Genomic DNA, 23,853 nt, shown 5'->3' with positions numbered 1-23,853 from the left:
GCGTGTCTTCACACCCATACACAGACACACACTGCAGCAAGTCTTTAGACCTCCCATGCCTGCACAGCTCTGCCAGCAGCTACAGGGCACCAAGGCGGGTTTGGGGTTTGTCTTTCGATGGGATTTTGAACAGGAGGCACTACAGTTTGGTGTTTCTCTGTTATCACCCAGAGAACATAATCTTTTGGCAACCAAACCTGCAGATTAGATTAACAGAGCCCTTTCCCATCCCCAAAGTCGGTTTTCCTATCCTCAAATCTCACTTTATAAACAGCCCCGCTCCCAGGGTTGAGTAGGCTGTATGTGTTTATGATAACATAGGTTCAAAGCATACATGCTCAGAGCCCTATCTGGCCTTCCCGTCCTTCCCCTAAGGAGTCCAAAGGATAAAGCCTGGTTATAAAGGCCGGGGCCAACCTGCCGGGCTGTGACTGGAAGCTCTGGTGCCACACAGTAAGTCACAGGCTGCGTGGGTAGGGAGATTGGCAGGGCTGGGGCTGCCAGAGGGACATAGCCCTGTAGCAGGGAGATGCTGCAGTGGGAAGACCCTGAGTCCAGGTCTGACAGCTGTGCTGCCTGACTCCCTGTGTGTGGGGAGGCCTCGGCCTCAGGGTCACGCCTCGAGGGAGAGCCCCGTGGGGCCCCGGGTGCAGAGCTTCTGTTTCCCTCACCGTCCTGCATGTTCCAGGGCTCCTGCCCTGTGTGGGTTCTGCTACTGCCAGCCCCGTACCTGTGCACGTGGTATCTGTGCGAGTCTGTGTTTTCATCCACATAGATGCTGCCCCCTTGGACCATCGGCCTTCTCCTGCTGGCCACAGTCAGAGGTGAGGACGCTGTCACCATCCCTATGGGGAGAAAATGACCAAGTCTGGGCTGGCCTTTGGGGGAGGCAGCTAGAGGTATCATCATCATTATCATCATCATAACTAATAGCGTTATCATTATTTCAAGAAAAACAACAATGGCCACCATTTGGGGAGTGTTGACTCTGTGGCAAACACAGGGCAACATGCTCTACATGGATGATACCGGGTAATCCTCGTGCTTGGTCCCACTCCTCCTGCAAAGGCTCTAGTGACTGGGGTGGGGTGGGGGGTCAGAGGCGGCAGGCGGCTGGGCCGGTAGACAGTGGGATGTTCTTATCAGGCCCCCAACACCTTCAGTCCCATGAGCGGACAAGTGCATGTCTACAGACTAAAGCCACATGGATGTGTCCTCCTGAGAACTCCTGGCCTGCTAGGCCTACCAGACGAGCCTGCCCTCCTGCCCATGGCCCCCCTTTCGCTCTTCTCACAGTCACTGTCTCCATCTCTCCAGCTCCAATCTGTCCTTCTCCTCTAGCTTCTGTCCAGAAGGGTAACAGGCACAGATACCCAAGGTCTACTTGTCCTAAAATAGGAATCACCTCCCTTACCACCAAAGGCCCCTCGAGCCTGCTCACTTGCCCAGCCTGCTTACTTCCCATGCCCCCACCTCCTCACAGGTGGACCTCACAGGTGCACTCGGGAGCCCCTTTCCCTCTCTGCCTCGCCTCCTCCCATCAGTCAGAACCCCTCACTGCCTGACTTGGCCCCACAAAACCTGCTGGAGGACGCCCTCCCCGAGAGCAGACGTGGTCTCCTCGGGTCCCTGCTGGGGCTTTCTTCTGCATCGTGACTACTCCTTCTTGATTCCTAACCTTGTCCCCAGTCCACTTCTGGCTTTCCCTTCCATCCTGGCCATGCAGCAAGACGCAGCTCCTGACAGCAGAGCCCGGTGGGTCCAGCTGCTTCTTAGGACTTTCTGACCCCTCCTGGTCTCCTTTGCTGATCCGCTGCCTCCTCCTGCCCCAGAGGAGATGCAGGCATTCCCCAAAGGTCACTCCCAGGCATTCTCCTCATCCTTCTCTTCCTCGGGCTTGCCCCTTGCCCAGCCTCTGGCCCCCAACCCTCTTGAGTTCCAGGCAGCTCCACCAGGGCCTGAAACTCACTTGTCCCACCAGGCTGGCCTAACACCCCTGACCCGCATCTCCCTACCTTCGCCTTAATTTCCACTGTCAGTAGAAGTTAGAATGCCCTTTACCTCTCCAGGCCCACGGCCCTGCTCTTCCCCACCCCCCACCAGCCTCTCCCAGGCTCTCTTGCCTCAGGGCCACCTACACTTGGCTCCAGGAAACACCTTCAGGAAGCACAGGCTCACCCCACTCACCAGCTCCACACCCTCCAGCACTTCCCCAGCATCCACCACCAGCCCAGGCGTCCCAACCTGGCCTTCACGCCCCTGCATTTACCACCTGAAGCCAGCCTTGCCTTTTCTTCCTACAGCCCTCCCTCCAGGACTGTTCCCTCTTCCCAGAATGAATTCCCTCTTAGACTTCCTCTCTTACAGGGTAGTGTTTGCACCTAATTTGTCTTTGTGCCTCCTCACTGCCAAGCTTTATTCCCAATTAAACTTCTCAGGTTCCAATCCTGTGGCTGTGACCTTGGATAGCTTACTTTGTCTGGTTTCCTCATCTGTGACATGGTGGTAACACTAACCCCTTACTCACAGGGGTGTTTTGAGGCTTAAATGGGATCATATTGGTAAAGCACTAATGTGGTATCTGGCACATACCAAACAACAAGTATTAACTACTAGCAGTTTTTGAATGAATGACGAACATTTGGCACCATCAGCTTAGGAGTTGAGGAAGACTAAGAGAGAAGACGTGTTATAATCCTCTGGATTGGACTATGTCACCCTCAGGGACCATTTCCTGTGAAAATGTTTATGCTGTGGACTAGAGAAAGGACCCTCAGATTGACAGGTGGTTATTTGGGTCATCAGTTGCACGTCTTGAGCCCCTACTACATGCAGTATGATGCAAAAATAAATCATCCCTGTTCTTAAGAAACTTACCTTTACCAAGAACAACAGGGAAAATCTGAAGTGGCAGAGAATAACTTGGGGGGAAATGCACATAAAAGGATGATGTGAAGACATGAATTGGACAAATATCCACGAATGTCTACCATGCGTGTAGCCTGTGTTTGACGTAACAGAGACGTCAGGACACGTCAAGAAGCCTCCGTGGTACAGAATTCGTAGGCACTTCATAAATCTTTGATGCTTGATCGATATATGTAAAGGGGCCGAGAGGTAGTTTTAAGGCAGAAGGTTCCCAGGAATCCTTAGTAGGTCTACAGTGATAGGGATGTGGTGATAAGGGTACTTATTAAGCGCCAGACCCTCTGAATCAGGTACTGGGACTGTGTTTATCTGAGACACACATTCATTCCCAGCCCCCAGGTGATTCTTAGCACCACTGAAGTCTGGGTAACACTGACCAGCAAAGACAAAGACCGCCACCGGCCTTAGCCAGCCCTGGGTGCACCCGAAGAGTCCTCCTGTAGCTGAGACGCCACTGTTCCTTTTCAGAATCTCACAAGTGTCTTGTTTGTTGCTCTTCCTGCCCCAGGAAAGGAGGTCTGCTATACACCTCTTGGCTGCTTTTCTGATGAAAAACCATGGGCCGGGACCCTTCAGCGGCCTTTAAAGTCACTTCCCTGGTCCCCCGAGGAGGTTAACACCCGCTTTCTTCTGTACACGAATAAGAATCCAGACAGTTACCAAGTAAGAGCAGACATGGAAGACTGCATGTGGGTGAATTGGGGTGTCACGCTGGGGCCTGCCCATGATGGTCTAAGGAAAACTTCACTGCCAGGGAACTTTCCAGATGATGCTCGCTCACCAATGTTGGACCTCGAGTCATCTTAGCTCTCACGATCATAAACTCCTATTTGTATCTGATATAATTTATGGACACCCACCCTAGAAACTGACACATTCACACACACTCGGGCACAGAACTTCAGGGGCTTCCCAGCCTGGGAACCCTGCTCCTGGGAGGAAGGTGGTATGAGCAGCTTTTATAAGAAGCCCAGGCCTGTTGTATGCCCAGGAGTGTCTGTCTGAGCAGTGGAGGCAGAGAAGCCCCTCAGGGAGTGGGGGTGGGGGGTGTAAATCCTTCTTGAGGAGCTAGAAGATAGCGGGGGAGAGGGGACGTTTAACCACAAGAGAGAAAAGGTAGGGACCCTGCGAGCAACCTTCAGTTCCCAGAAGGCCTGCAGGTAGAAGCAGGACAGGCTTACTCCAGGCGATCAGAAGGGACCAGGGAGAGCTTGCTCAGAATTCAAGCGGCTCACAACTACAGTCCTGGAAGAGGTTAGAGAGCCAGGTGTCTGTCTATTGGTCCCTGGGGTCACCTATTGTGGGATTCTAGGTGACCAATTCCCCACTCATAGCTCCTCCTCCCCTCCCCCAACTGGGAAGCTGGGAGCCTGCTTGAACATGGTTCTTGTGCCGTTTTCATTTTGTGATCCTTCTTCAGGCATCATGCCCATGGCAGGTGCTGGTGGAGGGGCCCCTGAATAGGCCCGTGGGCATGTAGGAGTCTGTCCTTAAGGCTCACGGCTTGAGATGCCCTCACGACTCTACTGAGCTGCATCTCCCTCACGCCTGATGCTTCTGGCCCAGAGGCTCTTCCTCTTTTCTGTGCCGAGGACCTCTTCAGCCATCTGGGGAAGCCGAAGGGCCCCTTCTCAGGATGATGTTTTTAAATGCATAAAATAAAATACACTAGACTAGAAGGAAACTAATTATTGTCAAAAACAGTTATCAGAACACTAAAAAAGAGAAATATCTGATATAGGAATATATGTGCTGCTTTATTTCTCACTAACTAAGGTCCAGGGTTTGATCTAATAATTACTGTAATTTAAAATAGTAATGAGTATAAATGATTTTTTAAATATTTGCAACCGTAATGTGACATGAACATATCTGTGACGTCTATTGGTGACAGAGTGTTGCTAAGACTACTGTGGCTTATTGCCTAATTTCATAATTAAAAGAAATGCTAGACTTCAGTTAGGGGTTAATGACAACAAAAAGTCCACGAACTTGGACTTTCTGAATTCTATCCTCAAACCCTCAGTCGGGAACTCCTGTTCTAGCCTAACCCAATTTCATGGGAGTTGAACTTGAGACCTCAGTCTTACCGGAACTGGCTCTAACAGGTCTGTGGCTAGGACGGGCCAACATTCAAATTCATCTTTTCTAATTAAACCAGCTGATCACTGCCAGAGACGTAGCCACCATCAAGTCTTCAAATTTCCAGTCGAGCCGCAAGACACACTTCGTCATCCATGGCTTCAGAGACAGAGGGGAAGACAGCTGGCCGTCCGACATGTGCAAGGTAGGGGCCCACCTTCCTCACCTGGCCACTCCCTGCTGAGACCAGCACCCAGCACACAGATTCAAACATTGCAGCCCCAATGACCCTGAGACTGGGAAAGGAAACACTTCAGCGAGAGATGGGTCCTTCCTAAAACCACCAAGGAAAACCTGGATTCTCAGGGGCATCCATTGCCACCTTCTCCCAACCCACCAACTTCTAGCCAACCATCTCCTCTTGAGGCCGGAGAGACCCAGAGTCCAATCAGAAAGTCCCAGACATGGAGACTACAGTGTATTTCCTGGCATTTGTCTCTTATGATTTATAAAAAAAAAAAAAAAACCTGTGTAACATAAAAACACTTAAACTTTACCCTCTAAAGCACAGTTATCCAATAGAACTTTCTATGATGATGGAAATGTTCTGTATCTGCACTGTCCAAATCAGGAGCCACAAGCCACCTGTGCTTATTGAGCACTTGAAATGTGGCTAGTGCGACCAAAAAACTGAATTTTACATTTTATTTAATTCTGATTGATTTTAAATAGCCACATGTCACTATTGGCTACAGTATCAAACAGCGCAGCTCTAAAGTTATCATGAATATTAGTAATGAATTATTATTTGTACCGTCCATTTCCCAAGCAGTTACTATGAGCCTGACACTGTGCTAATCATTTCACAGTCCTTGTCCCATTTGAACCTCCCAGCAATACTGTGAGGAAGGTATAGTTATTGTTCCCATTTTACAGACGGGGAAATTAAGGCACAAAGAAGTTCAGTACTTGCCCAAAGTTGAATCCAGACATGGAATGCCAAACCAAGTCTTCTGTCCATAAGGCATCACAAGCCTGTGCGTCTACAGATTCAGCCTGTAGGAGGTACCCACTCTTAGGGGCTTAGTCAGCACTGGAATAAACCTCAAGCAGCTTCTGCCCAAGGGTTCTCTGATCCTCTTGGGGGTGGGGTGTTCACACATGCCCCCGAGTTCCAGAAGGAGGCTGTGTGAACTGGGAGAAGAAAGAGTTGGGCATATGCGGTCCATCATGATGCCCTGGCCTCCAGCCAACTCCTTCCCATCTAAAACCAAGGTGAAGTCTAGGGCTTCCCCAAATGATATGAACTGGCCCTGTCTGATGCTTATGTTTCCCCTTCAGGGGACCAGTATCTGTGCTTGGGCAGTTGACTGTGGTCACACCACATGATATAAAAGATACATGTATCCCGGAAAGTTGTATTCTACCTCAGTCTAAATTTTATCTTATTATACTTGTCCCTCGGTACCTTAGGTCTCCCCCCAAAGCATTGTTGAAAACATAAAAGCAGCACCTCTGTGGCTTCAACCATCTAGTACAAGGGTTGGCCAACTTTTCCTTTAGAGGACCAGGTAGTAAATACTTTAGCATTTGTGGGTCATGGCTTTCACTCAACTCTGTTGTAGCTCAGAAGCAAAGACAGACAACACGTCAGCAAATGGGGGTGGCTGTGTTCCAATAAAACTTTATTTATAAAAGCAGGTGGATTTGGCCCACAGGTAAGTTTGCTAATCCCTGATCTAAAGTGATATTTTAGACCCGGTGGCATCAATAACCATCTGTAAGATACTAGACAAGTCACTCCATTCCCAGCCTCAGTTTCCACATCTGTTAAGTGAGGCTAAGTATACCCAGTTCATAGTGATATGGTGAGGATCAAGACAAGGGTGAAGAGTATTAAAGTTCTGACACAAACTGGACGCTTGATGGATGTGAATTCCTAGCTCTAGAGTGTGCAACCTGTGGCTGTTAATAAATTGGTTTCTCCCTGTTGTTTGTCTTCCCCAGAAAATATTGCAAGTGGAGACCGCGAACTGCATCAGTGTGGATTGGAGTTCCGGGGCCAAGGCAGAATATACTCAAGCCGTGCAGAACATCCGGATCGTGGGAGCGGAGACAGCTTACTTAATACAACAGCTGTCGGTAAAACCCTGCCAGGGCCACATCCTGTGGGCAGGGGCCAGAGAGAGGGGCAGGCAAGGGCCACCGTGCACCCAGAGGCAGCCTGGAGACCCGTGGGCAGCGGCAGGGCCTGGAAGCCTGGAAGCCCCAGGAGGGCCTTTAAGATGAAGCTGCAACCTTCCTCCCTCTGCATTGGCCTGAAGATCCCCAGTTGTGGGGCCTGGGGCTAACTAACCTCTTTGAGCCTCACTCTCCCCTTTTGAAATGAGCCTTCCTTTCAGGCTCTTCTGGGACTTCTACAGCAGGCTGGGCTGCCCAGCAGTTCTCAGCCCAGATGAGTCTTCTTTCTCAGGCACGAGGCAAGGCCCCTTACAGCCTTCGGGAAGGTCTATTCCAGAGAGCCCCAGAGACGGGCCCCACTACCCACGCTGTCCCCAGACAGGCCCAACCCCTGCCCTGGACGAGAGGAGGGAGTCCGGCGGTGGGCTGTGGGTGGGAGCGGGCAGCGCAGGTCCACTCCGGGCCAGAGTGGCCTGCAGTTGACGCGGTGGCCGCTGGTCAGCACTGTTGCCCCGAGCACCAGCCGGTCCGCAGGGCTCGAAGACTGGGTTGCGCTGTCACAGGCGACGTCCTGGACCCGGGGGTCTTTGCTCCCGAGTCCTGCCTCCATCCCCGCCCCCCAGAGCCAGCATGTCCCCATCCGATCCTGTGGGACCTGACGCGTCATCCCTCCGCAGACCGAGCTGAGCTACAACCCCAAGAACGTGCACATCATCGGCCACAGCCTGGGCGCGCACACGGCGGGGGAGGCTGGCCGGAGGCTGGAGGGCCGCGTGGGCAGGGTCACAGGTAGGCGGCGCGGGGCGGGGCGGGGCGCGGGGCCGAGCCCGGGGCGGGCACTGGAAGCCGCGACTGCGCAGTTCCTGCGGCCAAGGGCGCCCCTACTGGTCCTCTGGGAACTGATTTTAGGTGGTGCCCGGACTTGAAAAATGATTGTGCACATGTTTTGTATGTATTAGAAAATAATATAATTGTAAATAGAAACGCGCTTATAGAAAAAGAAAACTATAACTAGCACATTAAACCCATGACTTCAGGGTTATTATTGCTAGAGTATGGCAAAGTGAAAAAGTGAAATGATTTTTTTTTACATTAATTCTTCACTTCCACAAACACTGATTGTCTTTGCTGTGCCAGGCGTAGGCAGAAAACGAAAGTGGCTAGCTGAGCCCTGCCACAGGAGGTGTTCTGTAAATACTGAACAAATGAATGAATCACTAGGCAAAATGAATGCACACAAGACTAGACACTGACAACTATTTATTTTGTGCAGCTGAATCAGTGTGTAACTTTGGCAAACGGCTCAATTCAACATTTAATGAATGTCTCCTTTGCTCAGGGCACTGTAGTAGGCATTAGGTGAAGGATAAAGAGATAATAGTTCATGTTTATGTAGAATTTTTCAGTTTGCAGTCCTTTGTCTTACATCTTTTCGTGAGATTTTTTACAATAACCCTGTAAGGTAGGTTGTTGTTATTTCCACTTTCCAGATGAGGAAGCTGAAACTCACAGAGGACAGGCATTTGACCTTGAGCAGAACCAGGGCTAGAATACAGGTCACTGAGTCCTGTGTGCCACACTCCTGCCACCCTTTCTTCCCTTTGAAGATAAACTGGGCACAGCCCCTGCTTCAGGAAATCCAGTCTAGTCCAGGAGGCAGACAACTAAGTAGGCAAATAAAATTCAAAGCAGAATTAGTAAATGCAAAATAAGCCTAGGCAATGTGGATGGAATGACTGAGAAAGGAGAGGCTCAATTTTCCATAAGGAGGTGGTGTTTGAGCCAGGTCTTGGAGGGGAAAGATTTAGATTAGGGGAGAATGTGGGGAAGCGAGCCGCAGGCTGGGGACAGCATAAGCAAAGACACAGAGGACACAGAGGGATAGACAGTGCAGGGCTCAAGCAGTGGGGAGGAGCTGGGCAAGGCCAGGGAGCTTGCAGTCTTGGAGAGCGGTGGCCAAGTAGTAACGTGTGAGGGAAAAAAGAAAAAGGGAGCTAAGGGGGCAGGGGCACCACCCAGATCCTCCATGGAGCCCAGGCACTGGGGATTTCTGGATGTTCTTTGACAGGCAAACCTCACTTCCAGCCTGTCTGTCTCAGCCTCTCTCTCCCAAACAGCCCAGGAGCTGCAGGCACAATTCCTCAAACTCTGGCTGCTGGAGTATGGGGCCCTTTGCCCAGGAATCCCCATGGCTTCTGTGGTACGGGGGTTAGATCCTGGTTTGTCTCAGAGTATGGCATCACTGTCCACCTCCCCCCTTTCAGGATTGGATCCAGCAGAGCCATGCTTCCAGGATGCATCCGAGGAGGTTCGCCTGGACCCATCTGATGCCCAGTTTGTGGATGTGATTCACACAGATGCTTCTCCGATGCTCCCTTCCCTAGGTGAGTTCCTCATTCTACCTCATGGTGACCAGTTGTAACTGATGACAGTGGGTCCAGTTATCCTCTCCTCCCTGCTCAACACACACATACTGCAGGGGTGGTATACAAAATGGTTAACCACGGGAGTAGCTTGGGCACCAATCAGTTGAAATGGGTGCCAGCCACAAATAAACAGCCAGTACAGTGCCAGTGGTGTCAGCCTGCAGCACCAGGTAGAACAAAAAGCACGTCTATAGCCTATGGAAGATTGTTGCTCAGTCTTCAAACCCTGCATCTGTCACTAGTCTGCCAATATCCTGAGTGGCAGATGTATTTATCATTGATGTTGGACATGTACTTGCAAAATGCAGTTAACTTTTGAATTTTTTTCTTACTGCTTTTGCCAAAGCTTTGGTTCCAGTTTGTTTTATGGGAGATTAAATATATCCTTTTATTTAATTCTTCTAAAATCATCATTTTTTTCAATATTTTCTTACATAACCACTCATGAAATGTGCTAATAAAGGATATGTTTTTTAATAATAATGATGATGATATCACTTATTGAGTGTTTACTGTGTCCTGCATGGAACATTTTGTACACATTAGCTCATTAATCATTGTAACAATTCTAAAAAGTGGATATTACTATTACGATTTCATAGCTGAGAAACTGGAGTTCAACAACGTCAAGTAGTTGCCACAGATGATGGAATCTTTAGGTAGAACCAGAATGTGACTATAGGTCTGTGTGTATCAAAGCCTAAAGCAGCTAGCCGTTATGCTGCGCTCTGGATATAACAATATGATGTTATGTTCTCTCCATGTAACAATATAATGTAATAATCAAATTTTTAAAGTTTGTTCAAAGTAATAAAAATTGCACCAGTCCTGATATGTATCTACTGGTGAACGATGGTATCAAGGCATATCAGTATTGTTCAGGGCCTCCCCAAGACAGACAGACAGACATGCATACAGATACACGCACGTGCGCGCTCACCCAGACCCTCCCTTCCCCTCGTCTCACTTCCTCTGCTCTCTCCTCCCTGCTTGTCTTGCCAAGTGCTCATCTCAGAACTTTCTGCAGAGCCAGAGACAGGGCAGCCGTGCTGAGGGAGAATTTGCCAAGAAGATTCTTGCTTTGGTTGGAACGAGCTGACACTCTCTGTGGCCACCACTTCACTTTGAAACCACTTACCTCCCTGCTCATTTCTGCTTCCAATGTTTCAGGTTTTGGAATGAGCCAAAAGGTGGGCCATATGGATTTCTTTCCAAATGGAGGAAAGCAAATGCCTGGATGTAAGAGAAGTTCCTTTTCAACCTTCATTGACATAAATGGAATATGGCAAGGTACGTAAGTAAGAAAAGGAAGAGAGCAGTTGCTTCCCTTGGGGACAAAGCAAGGTGTGTGGTCTGGCCTTCATAATACTGAATCTGCCACCACTTATGGAGTGCTTATTCTATGCCAGGCATTTTCACAGCAATGTCAAGAGATGGTTACTCTGATTACCCCCATTTTATAGATGAGGAAACTGGGGCTCAGCAAAGTTATAAAATTTGCCCAAGACCACCCTAGATTTAAGCCCAATTTCTGGCTGCAAAGCCCAGCCTCATGCCCCAGCCTGCACCATCTGCCCCAGTTATCAGGATGCTGAGACCTGAGCTACACTGACACACTGCCAAACAGCCAGCTCTGGCTTTGGCCTGCATCCTACCGTCAGTGCTTGCTCCTTGAAGACCTGCAGGGGGTAAGCAAAGGGCTTTGACTTCCTTGCTGTTTGCTGCTGTCAGATACTAGGCGTGCAGATTAGACTACTAGACTGAGCTGGTAAGAAGACCAGGGGGGAACGTGCTGTATGGGTTTGGAGTGCCCGTGTCTGGAGGGGAAGACCTGGAGGGCTGGGGAATGAACCTTGTGTATGTCTCCATTTATCTGAGAGATCAGGCTTCGTGCCCCTAGGATCAGGTGATCTAATACACCATTTCCATCAGTTGTCCCTCGTTCTGGCCTTTGCTCTGTTCCTATCGCCCCTCCCCTGAGACCAGGCTTCACTCTCCTCTCTGCAAGTGGAGACATTGAGTCTGATCATTTCATTTTGGTCTTTATTTTTCTGAGCTGGGCGTCCCCGAGGCCAGGGGCTGTGTCGGGGGCATCCAAGACACCCCAGTACTCTGCTCAGGGCGCAGCCCAGAGCAAGCACTCAATACAGCCCATTACATTGAGCTGAGTGGCCTTCTGTGGCATTGTAATACTCCACGTGCTGACGTTAAAGAGCAGAGTCGACAAAGCAACAGCTGACATCGCCAACAGTAAGTGGAGCTTTTGATCTCCTCTCTGCTCAGCACCAGGTAACCCCAGGGAAGATGTGGCTGTTCTGCTCCCTGTAAGAATGCCAGAGTCACAATGAGGGCTTCCTGCTCCCAGAAGTGACGAGCAGGGCACACATAATAGACAGGAACCCAGTTTTAATTAAAGAGGCAATTCAGAGTGAACAAGCCTATGAACACTGGCGTCTTTCTATTGTGTGAAGTTCTGAGTCACCCCGGCACTGGGCACTGAGGAACAATTAAATCCACTTGCTCCTCTATTATGGTATCCCTGGGCAGCAATTTTGGATGAAAGAAACAATTAAGTTTGAAACAGGTTCCGTTGTCTGGTAATGAGAGTTGGCGTGGGGCACGCGGAACCCGGCCTCAGCTGGAAGTCGCTGGGCCATGGGGCACAATGGAGCTGGGAGTTGTGGAGAGTTAATTCCCCCTGGCACAAAGGAGAATGTTCCTTTCTCCGTGGGTGGTGGACAAAGCCCACGAGAACCCCTAGAAGTGGTCCCAGGTAAGTCCAAGGTCACTGTGGATCGCTCCATGGGAAGTTTTGAACCAAGTAGTTGGAGAAATGAAAAACAATTTTCCAAACGAGAGGACTTGGGGTTAAAGAAAAAGAGGATAAATAAAAGAGTGGCCAGAGGTCACAGTGACCTTGTTCTCCCCTGCTTTTATTTTGTGCCTGGAATAGTAAGGAGGAGGAATTTCTTTGCATGAGGCCTTAGGCACAGAAAAGCTTAGTTCATGGGAAAGACCTGTCCAGTATGGTCCGGAGTCCTCACAATGCACCCTGTGGGCAGAACACAACCTACAGCGGCATGAGAGTGGCCTTCACAGTGGCTAGTTTAAAAATGGGAATGTACTGCTGTCATTTTAAGCATGGAAAGATTTTCATGTAAGAGTCAAGATGCTGGCTTCTCAAGAAAAATCAGAAGAACAAGCAATCTGGGCCTTTAACACTCAACAACTGGCTGGGCTATGTAGGATCTCTTTTAAAAGCTTGTGCTATTCTCTCTCTCTCCGTTTATATATTTCTCACACCTCCCCCGCTCCTCATTCGTTTATGTTACACACCTGGCCCCTGGAGGTTTGGACAAATAGGGTTGTTAGAACTTGTCCCCCACCACTTGCCTTGGTCCTCAGCAAATGGACACAGTGGTGGGGAGAGGAAGTCACCATTACTAAACAAGTCCTCAGATTTCCTACTTGCCCCAGAATATGTCAAAGTCGTTGATAGAAATTTCTAATTGTGACCAAGGCGTTTCGGAACACTGATCCCCATCTGTGAAACGTGGAGGTGATTCCTGGCTTGGTCAGAATAGGTCAGGCTTCAGAAGTGAAATGCCTTCAGCAAGCTCTCATGGGCTTTGCTTTCTCAGGAACCCAAGACTATCTGGCTTGCAACCACCTAAGAAGCTTCGAGTATTACTCCAGCAGTATCCTCAACCCTGATGGCTTCCTGGCCTACCCATGTGACTCCTACGATAAGTTTCAGGAGGTAGGTCACACCAGGGGCCCGGGGGATATGTGGGTGGTTTTGTCCCTGTGGCTTGGAACAGAACAGAGAGCTGTAACTCCATGACTGCTGAGACGAGGCGCTGGAAATGCTTAGTGTCACGGAGCCTGCTTCCTCCTGGGAAGCAGAGTGGGCAGGAGGGGGACCACATAGACTTCACTGGGCTGGGCCTTCCCTAGATCCATAGCTTTTCCTTCTAGAAAATTCCCAATCTACACAGGAGTTGAAAGAAGAATACAATGAATATCTATACACCCATCACCTAGATGCACCAATTGTTAACATTTTATACGTGCGTGTGTGTGTGACATGTGTATTTGTATACTTTTTTCTCAATTATGTGAAAGTAGATTAAAGATATTATGACACTTTACTCATTCATCTCCTCAGAACAAGATCATTCTCCTATAGAACAATGTTCAAGAAATTTAACATTGGTACACTAATATTTTCTAATATATTGGCCATATTCAAACTTCTCCGAATATTCAAGTATTGTCCTCTAGATCTGCGTCTTCCTTTTTCTTGCCTCCTTCGTTCCTTCTTTTCTTTCTTTCTTTTCCTCCCTCCTTCCCTTCTTCCCTTCCCTCTCTTTCTTGCATTGCGTCTATTGTGTCTTTAGTCTCCTTTAGTCTGGAACAGTTCCCCATTTTTTCTTGGTCTTCCAGGACATTGACCATCATGAGGATTTCAGGCCAGGTATTTGGTAGAATATCCCACAATCTGAACTTGTTTGATTATATCTCTGTAATTCACTGGGTGATTTGGATCTTTTTCAGTGTCACAACCAGAGGCATTCATTTAGTGGCACTTGGTCCCATTATTTGATAACGTACAGTTTGATTACTTGGTTAGGGTAAAAAGTTCTACCAGATTTCTCCATTATAAACGTACTATTTCCCCTAAGTAATCTATAAGGTGATATTGTTCCCCGACATCAAACCAATGTAAAATATGAGCTTCTTACGTGAATTAATTATTACATTGGTGGTTGCAAAAGTCTGAAGTTTCAAAACATTTTTTCTCAAAGATAAAAATAAAAATATATTTAAACTCACATGTTTTCCTTTCAAAACTAATTTTTATCTTCTTGGGTTAAACTAAGAGAAAAAGGACATCATACTCAATCCCCGAGGTCTATAAATACTCCTTGTGCAGCCTTGGCTGTGATAGTTATTGTTAGGGCATGGATAATAATACACACAGCCTCCTTCACTTCTCTTATTCTTTCCAAATTGCAAAATAGCTCTGCACATCATGCAAGACGGATGTGGTGAGGGCAAAGAACAGAGGACCAGTGATGCTGTGGCATAAAGTGCTGGTCTGACCTGAAACGAGCAGACTACCTCCTCCAGGTCTAATTACTGAGCTACCATTTGGAGAGCATCAAACAGGGATCAATTATATAATTCACATTCAAGTGAAAATGGTCACAGATCTTCTCTTCCTCTGCTATTTCAAAATAAACTTATCTGTCGACTTACTCCTCTCTAAAGAGATCTTGCATTTCCTTCCATATTTTAATATTACTGCTTCCTGGATATGACTTGTCTCCCCAACTATACGCTAAGATTTCAGGTACTTCTTTGTGTACTCTGCAGGGCCTAGTACCTTTCTCTGCACAATTCTGAGGATGGATGCGTGGGTATGTGGATGCATGCATGCATGAATCGGTGGATGGGTGGAAGAATGGATAGATGGTTTGATAGGTAGTAGATGAGAAGATGAATGGGGAATGAATGGACAGATTGGTGATTGGATGGGTAGGTAGATGAAAGGATGGATAAAGAATAAATGGGTAGATGGATGGTTGGATGGGTAGATGGGAGGATGGATGGAGGATGGATAGGTGTATGGATAGGTAAATAAGAGGACGGATGGGAAGATGAATTGATTGGTTGAGTGATTGAGTCAAACACCTACCACTGACAATTGAATTATGTTTTTTTCACTAGAATGGCTGTTTCCCTTGTCCAGCTGGTGGATGCCCCAAAATGGGGCACTATGCTGACCAGTATAAGGAGAAAACCAGTGCTGTGGAACAAACCTTTTTCCTGAACACAGGAGAAAGTGGTGACTATACTTGTAAGTTTCCATTTGACTCATTTAAAAATTCTTGCAAACAATTTGAAAGGTGTACCAGCCTTATTAGCCAGGATCCTTGGTAGCAGCTGACTGAAACTCAACTTCAACCAGCCCAAAAGGGTCTCATGTTCACCTCTTTAATCAATAATCCTGGTCAGTGGAGTAAAGTACAATGATTGGCCCAGGCGGGGTCCGTGTCCATCCACCCCTGTGGCAGGAAGGATGGATCCATTAACAGAAGCCGAGGGCAAGGTGAGGCAAAGTCATTGTAAATCAAGAAGTCAGCCTGTGATTATCTATCATATACCCCCTGCACGTAACGTGGACATACATGCACACACACACACACTCATCCACTGTGTCTGTGTTGTTATTTTGCTCAGATTCTCATTTGAAAGTACAAGATAGTAAAATCATCAAGATTCATTTATTATAAGTAATATCACATGGAGGCTGAATGGAAGAGCAATTATTTTCTGAGGGAGTTTTAAATTTAAAAAAATTTATATAGCACTTTACAAAACACTTTTCATATACAGTATTTCATGTAATCTTCACAATATAGATCGTGAAAGGGAAGAGTTTGGCAGTATCTATAAAGTCTTATATGCATATTCCTTTAACCCACTCGTTCCATTTCTCAGAACGTACCTAGGAAGGTGCTTGCATGTGTGCATAAGAAGGTATGCCCAAGGATGGTCCCTGCAGCATTGTTTTTAATACCAAAAGATTGGGGGAAGAAAAAACCCTAGAAGTCCACCAATTGGTAAACAACCAAGTACTGTGTATAACCATTAAAAGGATTATGTCCTGAAGAGAGAAGACCTCTAAGGTGTATTAAGTGAACGGGGAGGTGGCAGAACGACACGCAGGGCGAACGCGTATCGGTCAGGGTCCTGACAGGAGAGAAGACTCGTTCAAGTGGTTCAGATGAAGAGATGTTACTGAAGGGCCTACTTTGAGAGGTGTGGGCAGGGTGAAAGGAACAAAGAAGGGATGCTGAGGCACCCAGAGTCTAGTGGCTGTGCATCCAGGAATGGCATGCTCTCATAGGGGAGGGAGTTACTGCCAGACACTTGGTACTAGAGCAAGGAAGGAGCAGGGGAGTGAATACCTCCACCTCTCTCCTCCCAACTTCTGTATCCTGTGCAAGCCTCTTATTGGCTGAACTCAACCAAAATCCAGCAGCAATGGTACCTGGTGAGGGCGGCCTTCCAGAACGCAGGGCAGGACAGAGAAGGACCGTGAATCAGTCTGCAGTGAGGATGGGTGGAGATAATAGAAAATAACAGCTCATACTGTTTTTGGAGGGGGGGGGACATACCTAGATATTCTTTTATATACAGATGTGTGTGTGTAAATGCTCAGAGAAAGCTCTAGATCAGGGTTTCTCAACCTCAGCATTATGAACATTTGGGGCTGGATAATTCGTTGCTGTGGGGGGCTGTCCTGTGCATTGCAGGATGTTTAGCAAACCCTTGGTCTCTACCCGCAAGAAGCCAGTGGCATACCCCTCCCCCTCCTTGTGACAACCAAAAATGTCTCCAGACATTGCCCGGTGTCCCTAGGGGGTCCAGAATCTCTCCCGATTGAGAGCCATTTGACTTGATTAAGTGTAGGGACCAAACTGGTTACCTCAAGGAAGAACCTGGGATGGAGGCAGATGGTAGAGGGCAGGTAGATAGGGTACTGATGAAAGGGGATTTAAATTTTAGCTTGGTTGTTTTTCTATTGAGAATAGTTCATTGCATGTGAAAATAGCAAAAAAATAGAAGAGAGCAGTAGGTGATTTATCCAAATGCTGGAACCGCTAACATCTCCCTTACGCTGTGGCTTTCTGGTGTAGTGATGTGTACCAAGGGCACACAGGTGCAGTAACCAGCTGCCCTTCAACCATCAGGGCACATGTCTTGCCGTATTGGCAAGAGATTGTGCTGAACTATAATATTTACTTCCCCCTGAGTCCCTCACCCCTACCTAGAATCTCAATTTCTGGGACCCCAACTTCATTGGAGGAAACCGTTAGTCACATTCTCCCTTATCTTACACCCATGTGGGATTCAGAGCTTGGAACAAGAATGCCTCCATGGTGTCATTTTTTTTCCAACAAGATGAGTCAATTGAGCTGATTGTATGTCTTTGGACAGCTTGGAGATATAGAGTATCCATCACACTGGCTGGAAGTGGGAAAGCGAATGGGTACCTCAAGGTTACTTTGCGTGGAAGTAATGGAAACTCAAAACAATATGAAATTTTCAAGTAAGTTTGATAATGAAGTGCAATACTTTCCAGAGTTGATTATTCATAAAAGATTGAGTATAAACTGCTTTATAAATCTGGCCATCTATTATACAGAACCATTGAATCCTAGAATGTCAGAGCTTGAAGGAAGTCTTAGCATCTAGTTCGGTCACCCCATTTTACATCTGAAAAGAGTGAGGCCCAGAGAGAGGGAATTCACTGTTTAAAATGAGATATGTGCTACCTCCTTTTGGAACATCAATCATTGCTTCCCAACTTAGGTTTTATGAATATCAGATTCTCCTTCAGCAAAGCACATTTATATGGCAACTTCCTCCCCTTAGACACAAACACACACTCCATTTTCTACACATGCGTACACATGAAGCCCGAGGCCAGCTGGTTGTGGCGGTAGCCTCAGCACCTAGCCTATGCTGAGCATATGAGGTGCTTGGTAACAATCTGTCAGATGAATGCATAAGTGTGCTGTAAAATTAGGTTCTGTTTTGCACTGACTTTTACTTAATAATTTTCGTGTTAGGTTGAAGTTCTTTGACAACTTCCTATACTACATATGAGATGCTAACAAATGACCTTTGCTGCACCACGTGCATCTTTAAACATAAGAGATTTAAACATTCATTAATTAGTCCTGTAGTGAACTTATATAACATTAATATGCCACCCCAAATGTTTGACTTCCATCTAGGGACAAAGTAGCACAAGGGAAAATCTAGAGTCCAATACTTGTTAAAGGTGTGTTCTTCACAAAAACAGTTGTGTTTTCACAGCCCCTAGATGTGTATGAAGCCATTTGAGGTATTTGCAGAAAACCAACAGCAGCCATTATTTGGAGAAACAATAGATTGCTATCATCGTATGTATTCATGTATCCAGCTGATATAACACTTTATGTCTATATTTTCAGAGGATCCCTCCAACCAGATTCAAGTTATACACTTGACGTTGATGTGAATTTCATTATTGGAAAAATTCAGGAGGTTAAGTTCGTCTGGAACAAAACTGTGTTAAATCTCTCCAAGCCCCAACTGGGGGCTTCCCGGATCACAGTCCAAAGCGGTGCAGATGGGACTGAGTGCGTATCACTAATTCCACCTAAGTCTTAATATCTATATTTATCTGTCAGTCTATCTATGCATCCATCTATCCATCCAATCACCCACCTACCCATCTACGTATCCATGTACCCATCTATTTATTCATCCCTTTCTGTCCAACTGCTTAACCACTTCCCTATCCACTTATCCATCAAGACATCTGTCTTCTCATCCTGCTGGCCATCCAGCCATCCATCCATTCATCTATCCAACTATTCATCTCAACTCTACATCTATCCATTTGATTTTGAAAAATCAAACATCATTTTCCTTAAGCCAAAATCTACTTAGCAAGAGCAAGGTATCAGTTGTAAGGCATAGATTCGAGAAATAGGCAAATATGAGACTGTTTTATCTTGAACACTAAGGAAAATACCTGTGCAGTACTTGTAAGGAATCTCTGAATCATTTCAGTTGGGGCGCAGTCATTAATGTAAATTTGTTTGTTTGGAAATCATGGCATAACAGCAATATAGACTGTGTTGGCATCTAGCTCACAGTGGCAAACTCTTATTCAGAGGGAATAGAATCTTACTTGGTGGGAGTTGCATGAGGACATAACTGTGTTTAAAATATGGAAAGAAAGAAGGCCATCTTGAAAGGGGATCACCAGAAAATAAGGAGACATTAGTGTCTGAAGGATACTTAGATATCACCTTTCAACTGTTCTCATTTTAAAATGAGGAAAATGAGATTTGGAAAGTCAAGTCTAGGCCACATAGGGAACCTAGAGGGAAGAATATTGGACTTCAAAATGTTTTCAAAAACACCTATCAAGACCTTGCTCAGCTGCATGCCTTAATTGTGCTGGCTGTAAATGGTCATACTCCCGGTTCCTCTGTGAGTTGTTGGAGGATCAGATGTCACTCTGGTTGTGCCACCAGTTTGTATAATCAAGAGCAGTGCACAAGCATGAGGCACAACCAGGACTTGGACCCAGGTCTTCTCACATCCCGTCCAGTCCTCTTTCCACTGTGCCTGTCTGGCTTACACAGCCAGACGTGGAGCTGAGGAGTCATAAAGCCTAGCAGTGGAATGCATTGTGGAATGGTCTGGATTTCACAGGATTAGGTGGGGGTGGGAATGGAGTTATTGTTGCCAACTACAGTGCAGAACTCATTGCCAGGCCCAAAGCTGCAGGCCCCCTGGAGATGCTCTTTATTTTGAAAAACCCTTAGTCTGACATGGCTGATTCAGCCACAGCTCGTCAGGAGCCCACAGGAGGGCAGGAGGTTTTTTGAGTGTGTTTGTTCAGTAAGAATCACCTGGGCTCTGTCTGGTGTAGCAGAGCTTTGAGTCAGAGATCTGGATGCCAGAGGGTGGACTAAATGCTGTTTACTCCTCTGGAGTCACATTTTCACAAGTAAATGAGCCTCATGCTGAAAATGTTTTCTTCCACAGGTATAAGTTTTGTGGCAGCGGCACCGTGCAAGACAACGTTGAACAGTCTCTGTACCCTTGTTAAAAATGTGGTACTTTCTAGTATCTTTGCAATAATAAATATTTTAATGCCCTTGGTTTGATGTTGAGGTGTCCGTTTGACATCATTCATGTGCTGGGGGCGTATTTCAGAAATGATTTTTGGGACTGGAGCCAAATTGGCCAGAGGTAATGCCTGAAACCTGCCACTGGTCCACCTCTGTCACCATCTCTCTCTCTGGGCACTTTGTGTGGCCTGCTCGAATGTATTTTATTTCCTTAGACAGTGAAGTCCTGTCCTACTTGAAGAGGTCATCAGTGTTTCCACGTTACCCACCCAGCTTTTCACGTCCTAGGGTAGGAAGCAGACCCTATGGATGAGCAGCCTGTGGCATGAGTAACTCTGAGCGATTATTATTTAGGTTAAAAATCTGCCTGTGCCCTTGGAGGTAGAGAGGCTTAAAAAAAGTTAATACACGCACATGGTACAAAATGCAAATCATCCAGAAGAGTATTCTTACCCAATGTACGCCTCCTTCCACCTTCACCCTCAAGTCTGTAGGTTCCTCTTCCTAGAGACAACTTGAGTTCTTCCCGGAAACATTCACATGTACATAAGTGTGTGCCCCTCTCACACATCCAACCCCACCCCAGCCATTTTTTTCCTGCAAACAAATGGTAGAATGCAATGGACACTCTTCTCACTCTTCCTTCTGCACTAACGATAAATTCGATAGGATTTTCTAGTGGTACAGAAAGAGCCTCTTCATTCTTCATTGGCTCCATAGATTCCACCCAGAGATACATGTGGTGTGGTTGTCCCTGCTGATGGACATACAAGTGGTTTCCAAAATTTTCCTATTATAATATTCATGCAACTAATATCCTTTTGTGATAGTTTGACATTATACATATTTTTCCAATAAATGTTTAGAATATATTTATTTTCATCAGTATTGCCAAATTACCCTCTGTAGCAAATGTACCAATTTATACTCTAACCAGCAACGCAGCAAGTTGAACCATATGAAATTGCCACTCTCGTAGACCAAAAAGGTCAATGCTGGCAATTTCATATGGTTCATTCTAACAGGCGAGCACTGCACACTCTCACCAACATGGTGAATTATCAAACTTTTTGCCGATTTGGTACATAAAAGTGCTTTTCCTTAAATCGTAATTTGCGTTTGTTTTATTATGAATGAGAGTGAACATGTTTTCAATGTTTGATAGGCCCTTTGTATTTCTTCCTCGGTGAGTTGTCCAAGTTGTTTGCCAATTTTAGGCATCTTTTTAATATAATCTTTACTTTAAAGAGTTCTTTAATATTAAGAAAATTGGAATATTCTCTCATATTCAGATATCTTCCCAATTTATCCCTCTTCCTGGGAGAAAACAGAAAGTCAGTTGGAGGGTCTGGGGCAGCTGCTCACAGGGCTATACCTGGCCGGCTGGGGCCCAGCTCTCATGTGGCAGGCTCTGCAGGTGCTGTAACCCCAGGAGCTGCCCAGAGGCCTCTAACCACCTGAACTCACACATGGTCAGGGCCTGGTGGGGCCGCCAGGCTTCTGACTTTCCTTCCTGAGCTGGATAGGACCACAGCCTGCATGGCCTCTGTGCAGTGGGGGTCTGTGCCCAGATCCTGGGGGACTCAGTGCCACCGCAGGCAGAGCTCCTGGGGCCTCTGCAGAGTGTGGTCCTTCCAGCCTGGCCTCCCTGACGAATGGCCTCCCACCAGCCCCCGGCTCACCTGCTCACTTGTTCCTGGGGCCCCACTGACTACATAGCTGGTGGCAGGTAGAGGGTGTCAGTTTCAGGGCCTGGGGGATGGTGGTGTAGGGTGCACCTGTTGGGTAGGAGTGAGAGTATTCACTGTTCAAGTCTTAGAATCCAGAAAGGGCTTTATTTAGTAATTGCATGCATGGCATCATGACAGCGGTGGCTGATGCTTGAAGAGAACTACAGGCGATTCATCCACTGAGAGTCTGAGAAGGAGAGCGGAAGGAGCGCTCCCTTCCCTCTGCAGGCGTGCCTCGAAATCACAGCGGAACTGACGCACTGGAGCTCAGTACCTTGGGATTTTTCTTTCATTCTCCTTTTTCCTAGTGTTTTCTGAAATTTTTTTCTTGAAGCCCTATATAGCATTTAAAATCTTGCCTGGTGCCGTCCTTGTCCGACACCTACTAGGCTTCCTAGATCCCAATAAAACCACAAATGACAGCACAGAGGTCTCAGCCCTGACTGTGTATTAGAATTGACTGGAGAGATTTAAAAGAAAACCCCCTGTCCAGGACACACCCAGGACCACTCAGAATTTCTGGAGTGTGGCCCAGCACCAGTGCTTTCTAGAACTTCCCGGGACCTGTACAGCCAGATTTGAGTACCATCATATGTGTTTCCTTCTAGGAGTTTGTAAAGACTCTAATCTTTACTCTTACAGTTCTCATAGTGTGGTACAGGGCTTACACGCTCAGCTCTGCAGCGGAGCTGGCCTTGAATCCCAGCTTCTTCTCTTCCTACCTGTAGTATCTGAGTTCTCCAACCCAACACCTACCCAGGAATGACAGGAGCCCTCCCGCACAGGGTGGCTGTGATGATTAAATGAGATAAAGCATTAGTACAGTGTCTGGCACATGATAAACAGCCAGTAAACGAAGCAGGAAGGGCGATCGTTCTTTAAGAGTAACAGAGACACCAAAGACAAAGCTCAAAGACAAGTGCAGCCTCAGAGACGGTGTCTAAAGTGGACACAGCAAAGAGTTAGTATTCAGAATACATAAAGAAGAGGACAGCCCCATAAACAAATGGACAAAGGGACATAAACAGGCAATGCACAACGAGAAACCTGAATAATAAAAGTTTGCTATTCGTCTCCGCTAGCAATCAGAGGAATACAAACGAAAGCAATGACATGACATCTACACCCATCAGATCGTCCAAAATATCACTTTGACACTGGAAAAGAAGGAACTAGGGTCCATATGGATCAACACGGGTAGATCCCCCAAATGTCATGTTGAGAAGAAAAGTATGTATCAGGAAGATACTATTTAGATACAGAAATTACCATTTATATAGATTTTTATTCACAAAATACTACTCTCTGCACATGTGGTACAAAATATCAAAACATGGACATTTGGAATCCTTCTTTATGAGTAATGTTATGTTCATTTTTCATTACAAAAGGATTTGAAGCAAATATGACAAAGGGTTCATCTTTGTTAATTGCAGGTGGTGGTTATAATGGTGTTTTGTCAGTGTTATTTTTTTGTAGTTTTAATTTTTTATCCAAATTTAAGAGGAAAAGGAGAGAGGGAGGTTTACAATAATTTGGAGTTCAGGGCCTGTGGTTGGTAGGAAGGGTTGCTTGTGAAAGGTGACTGAGTGGGTTTCTATGACCCCAAGATGGTCCACAACTGTATTTGGATTCAAATCCTGATTTCTCTGCCACTGTTCCCAAGACACACACAAGAGCCTCCCTCTTCTTTCTCTTGGGGACCTGTGTCTGTCACACTGAAACTCTCCATCTTCAGTCTCTGACAGCCTTGCCACTTGTCCTCAGTGTCACGCTGTCATCCCCATACCAAATGGC

The 23,853-nt window shown here is 46.7% G+C and overlaps 1 protein-coding gene across 1 annotated transcript; it reads left to right on the top strand.

The window, feature by feature from the left end:
• The first annotated feature begins 432 nt into the window (after positions 1 to 432).
• On the top strand, positions 433 to 20,362 carry LOC106836385 (pancreatic lipase-related protein 2). The gene is made up of 13 exons (XM_014849265.3): positions 433 to 453; positions 776 to 824; positions 3,437 to 3,591; positions 5,090 to 5,215; positions 7,018 to 7,152; positions 7,869 to 7,980; positions 9,456 to 9,575; positions 10,788 to 10,907; positions 13,259 to 13,377; positions 15,351 to 15,480; positions 17,628 to 17,739; positions 18,650 to 18,817; positions 20,241 to 20,362. The coding sequence occupies exons 2-13, from the start codon at positions 776 to 778 to the stop codon at positions 20,302 to 20,304; spliced, it is 1,410 nt and encodes a 469-aa protein (XP_014704751.3). The 5' UTR covers positions 433 to 453; the 3' UTR covers positions 20,305 to 20,362.
• The last annotated feature ends 3,491 nt before the right edge of the window (positions 20,363 to 23,853 follow it).

The sequence above is a fragment of the Equus asinus genome, chromosome 2 (assembly GCF_041296235.1).
Source record: "Equus asinus isolate D_3611 breed Donkey chromosome 2, EquAss-T2T_v2, whole genome shotgun sequence".
Lineage (NCBI taxonomy): Eukaryota > Metazoa > Chordata > Mammalia > Perissodactyla > Equidae > Equus > Equus asinus.
This window is presented reverse-complemented; position numbering and strand designations above follow the sequence as displayed.

Bases quoted from the DNA above. Each gene is read 5' to 3' on its own strand.
- LOC106836385 (XM_014849265.3), top strand. From the start codon at position 776: ATGCTGCCCCCTTGGACCATCGGCCTTCTCCTGCTGGCCACAGTCAGA. The intron at 15,481-17,627 runs GTAAGTTTCCAT...GTCTTTGGACAG, and splicing joins AGAAAGTGGTGACTATACTT to CTTGGAGATATAGAGTATCC. The intron at 17,740-18,649 runs GTAAGTTTGATA...CTATATTTTCAG, and splicing joins AAACAATATGAAATTTTCAA to AGGATCCCTCCAACCAGATT.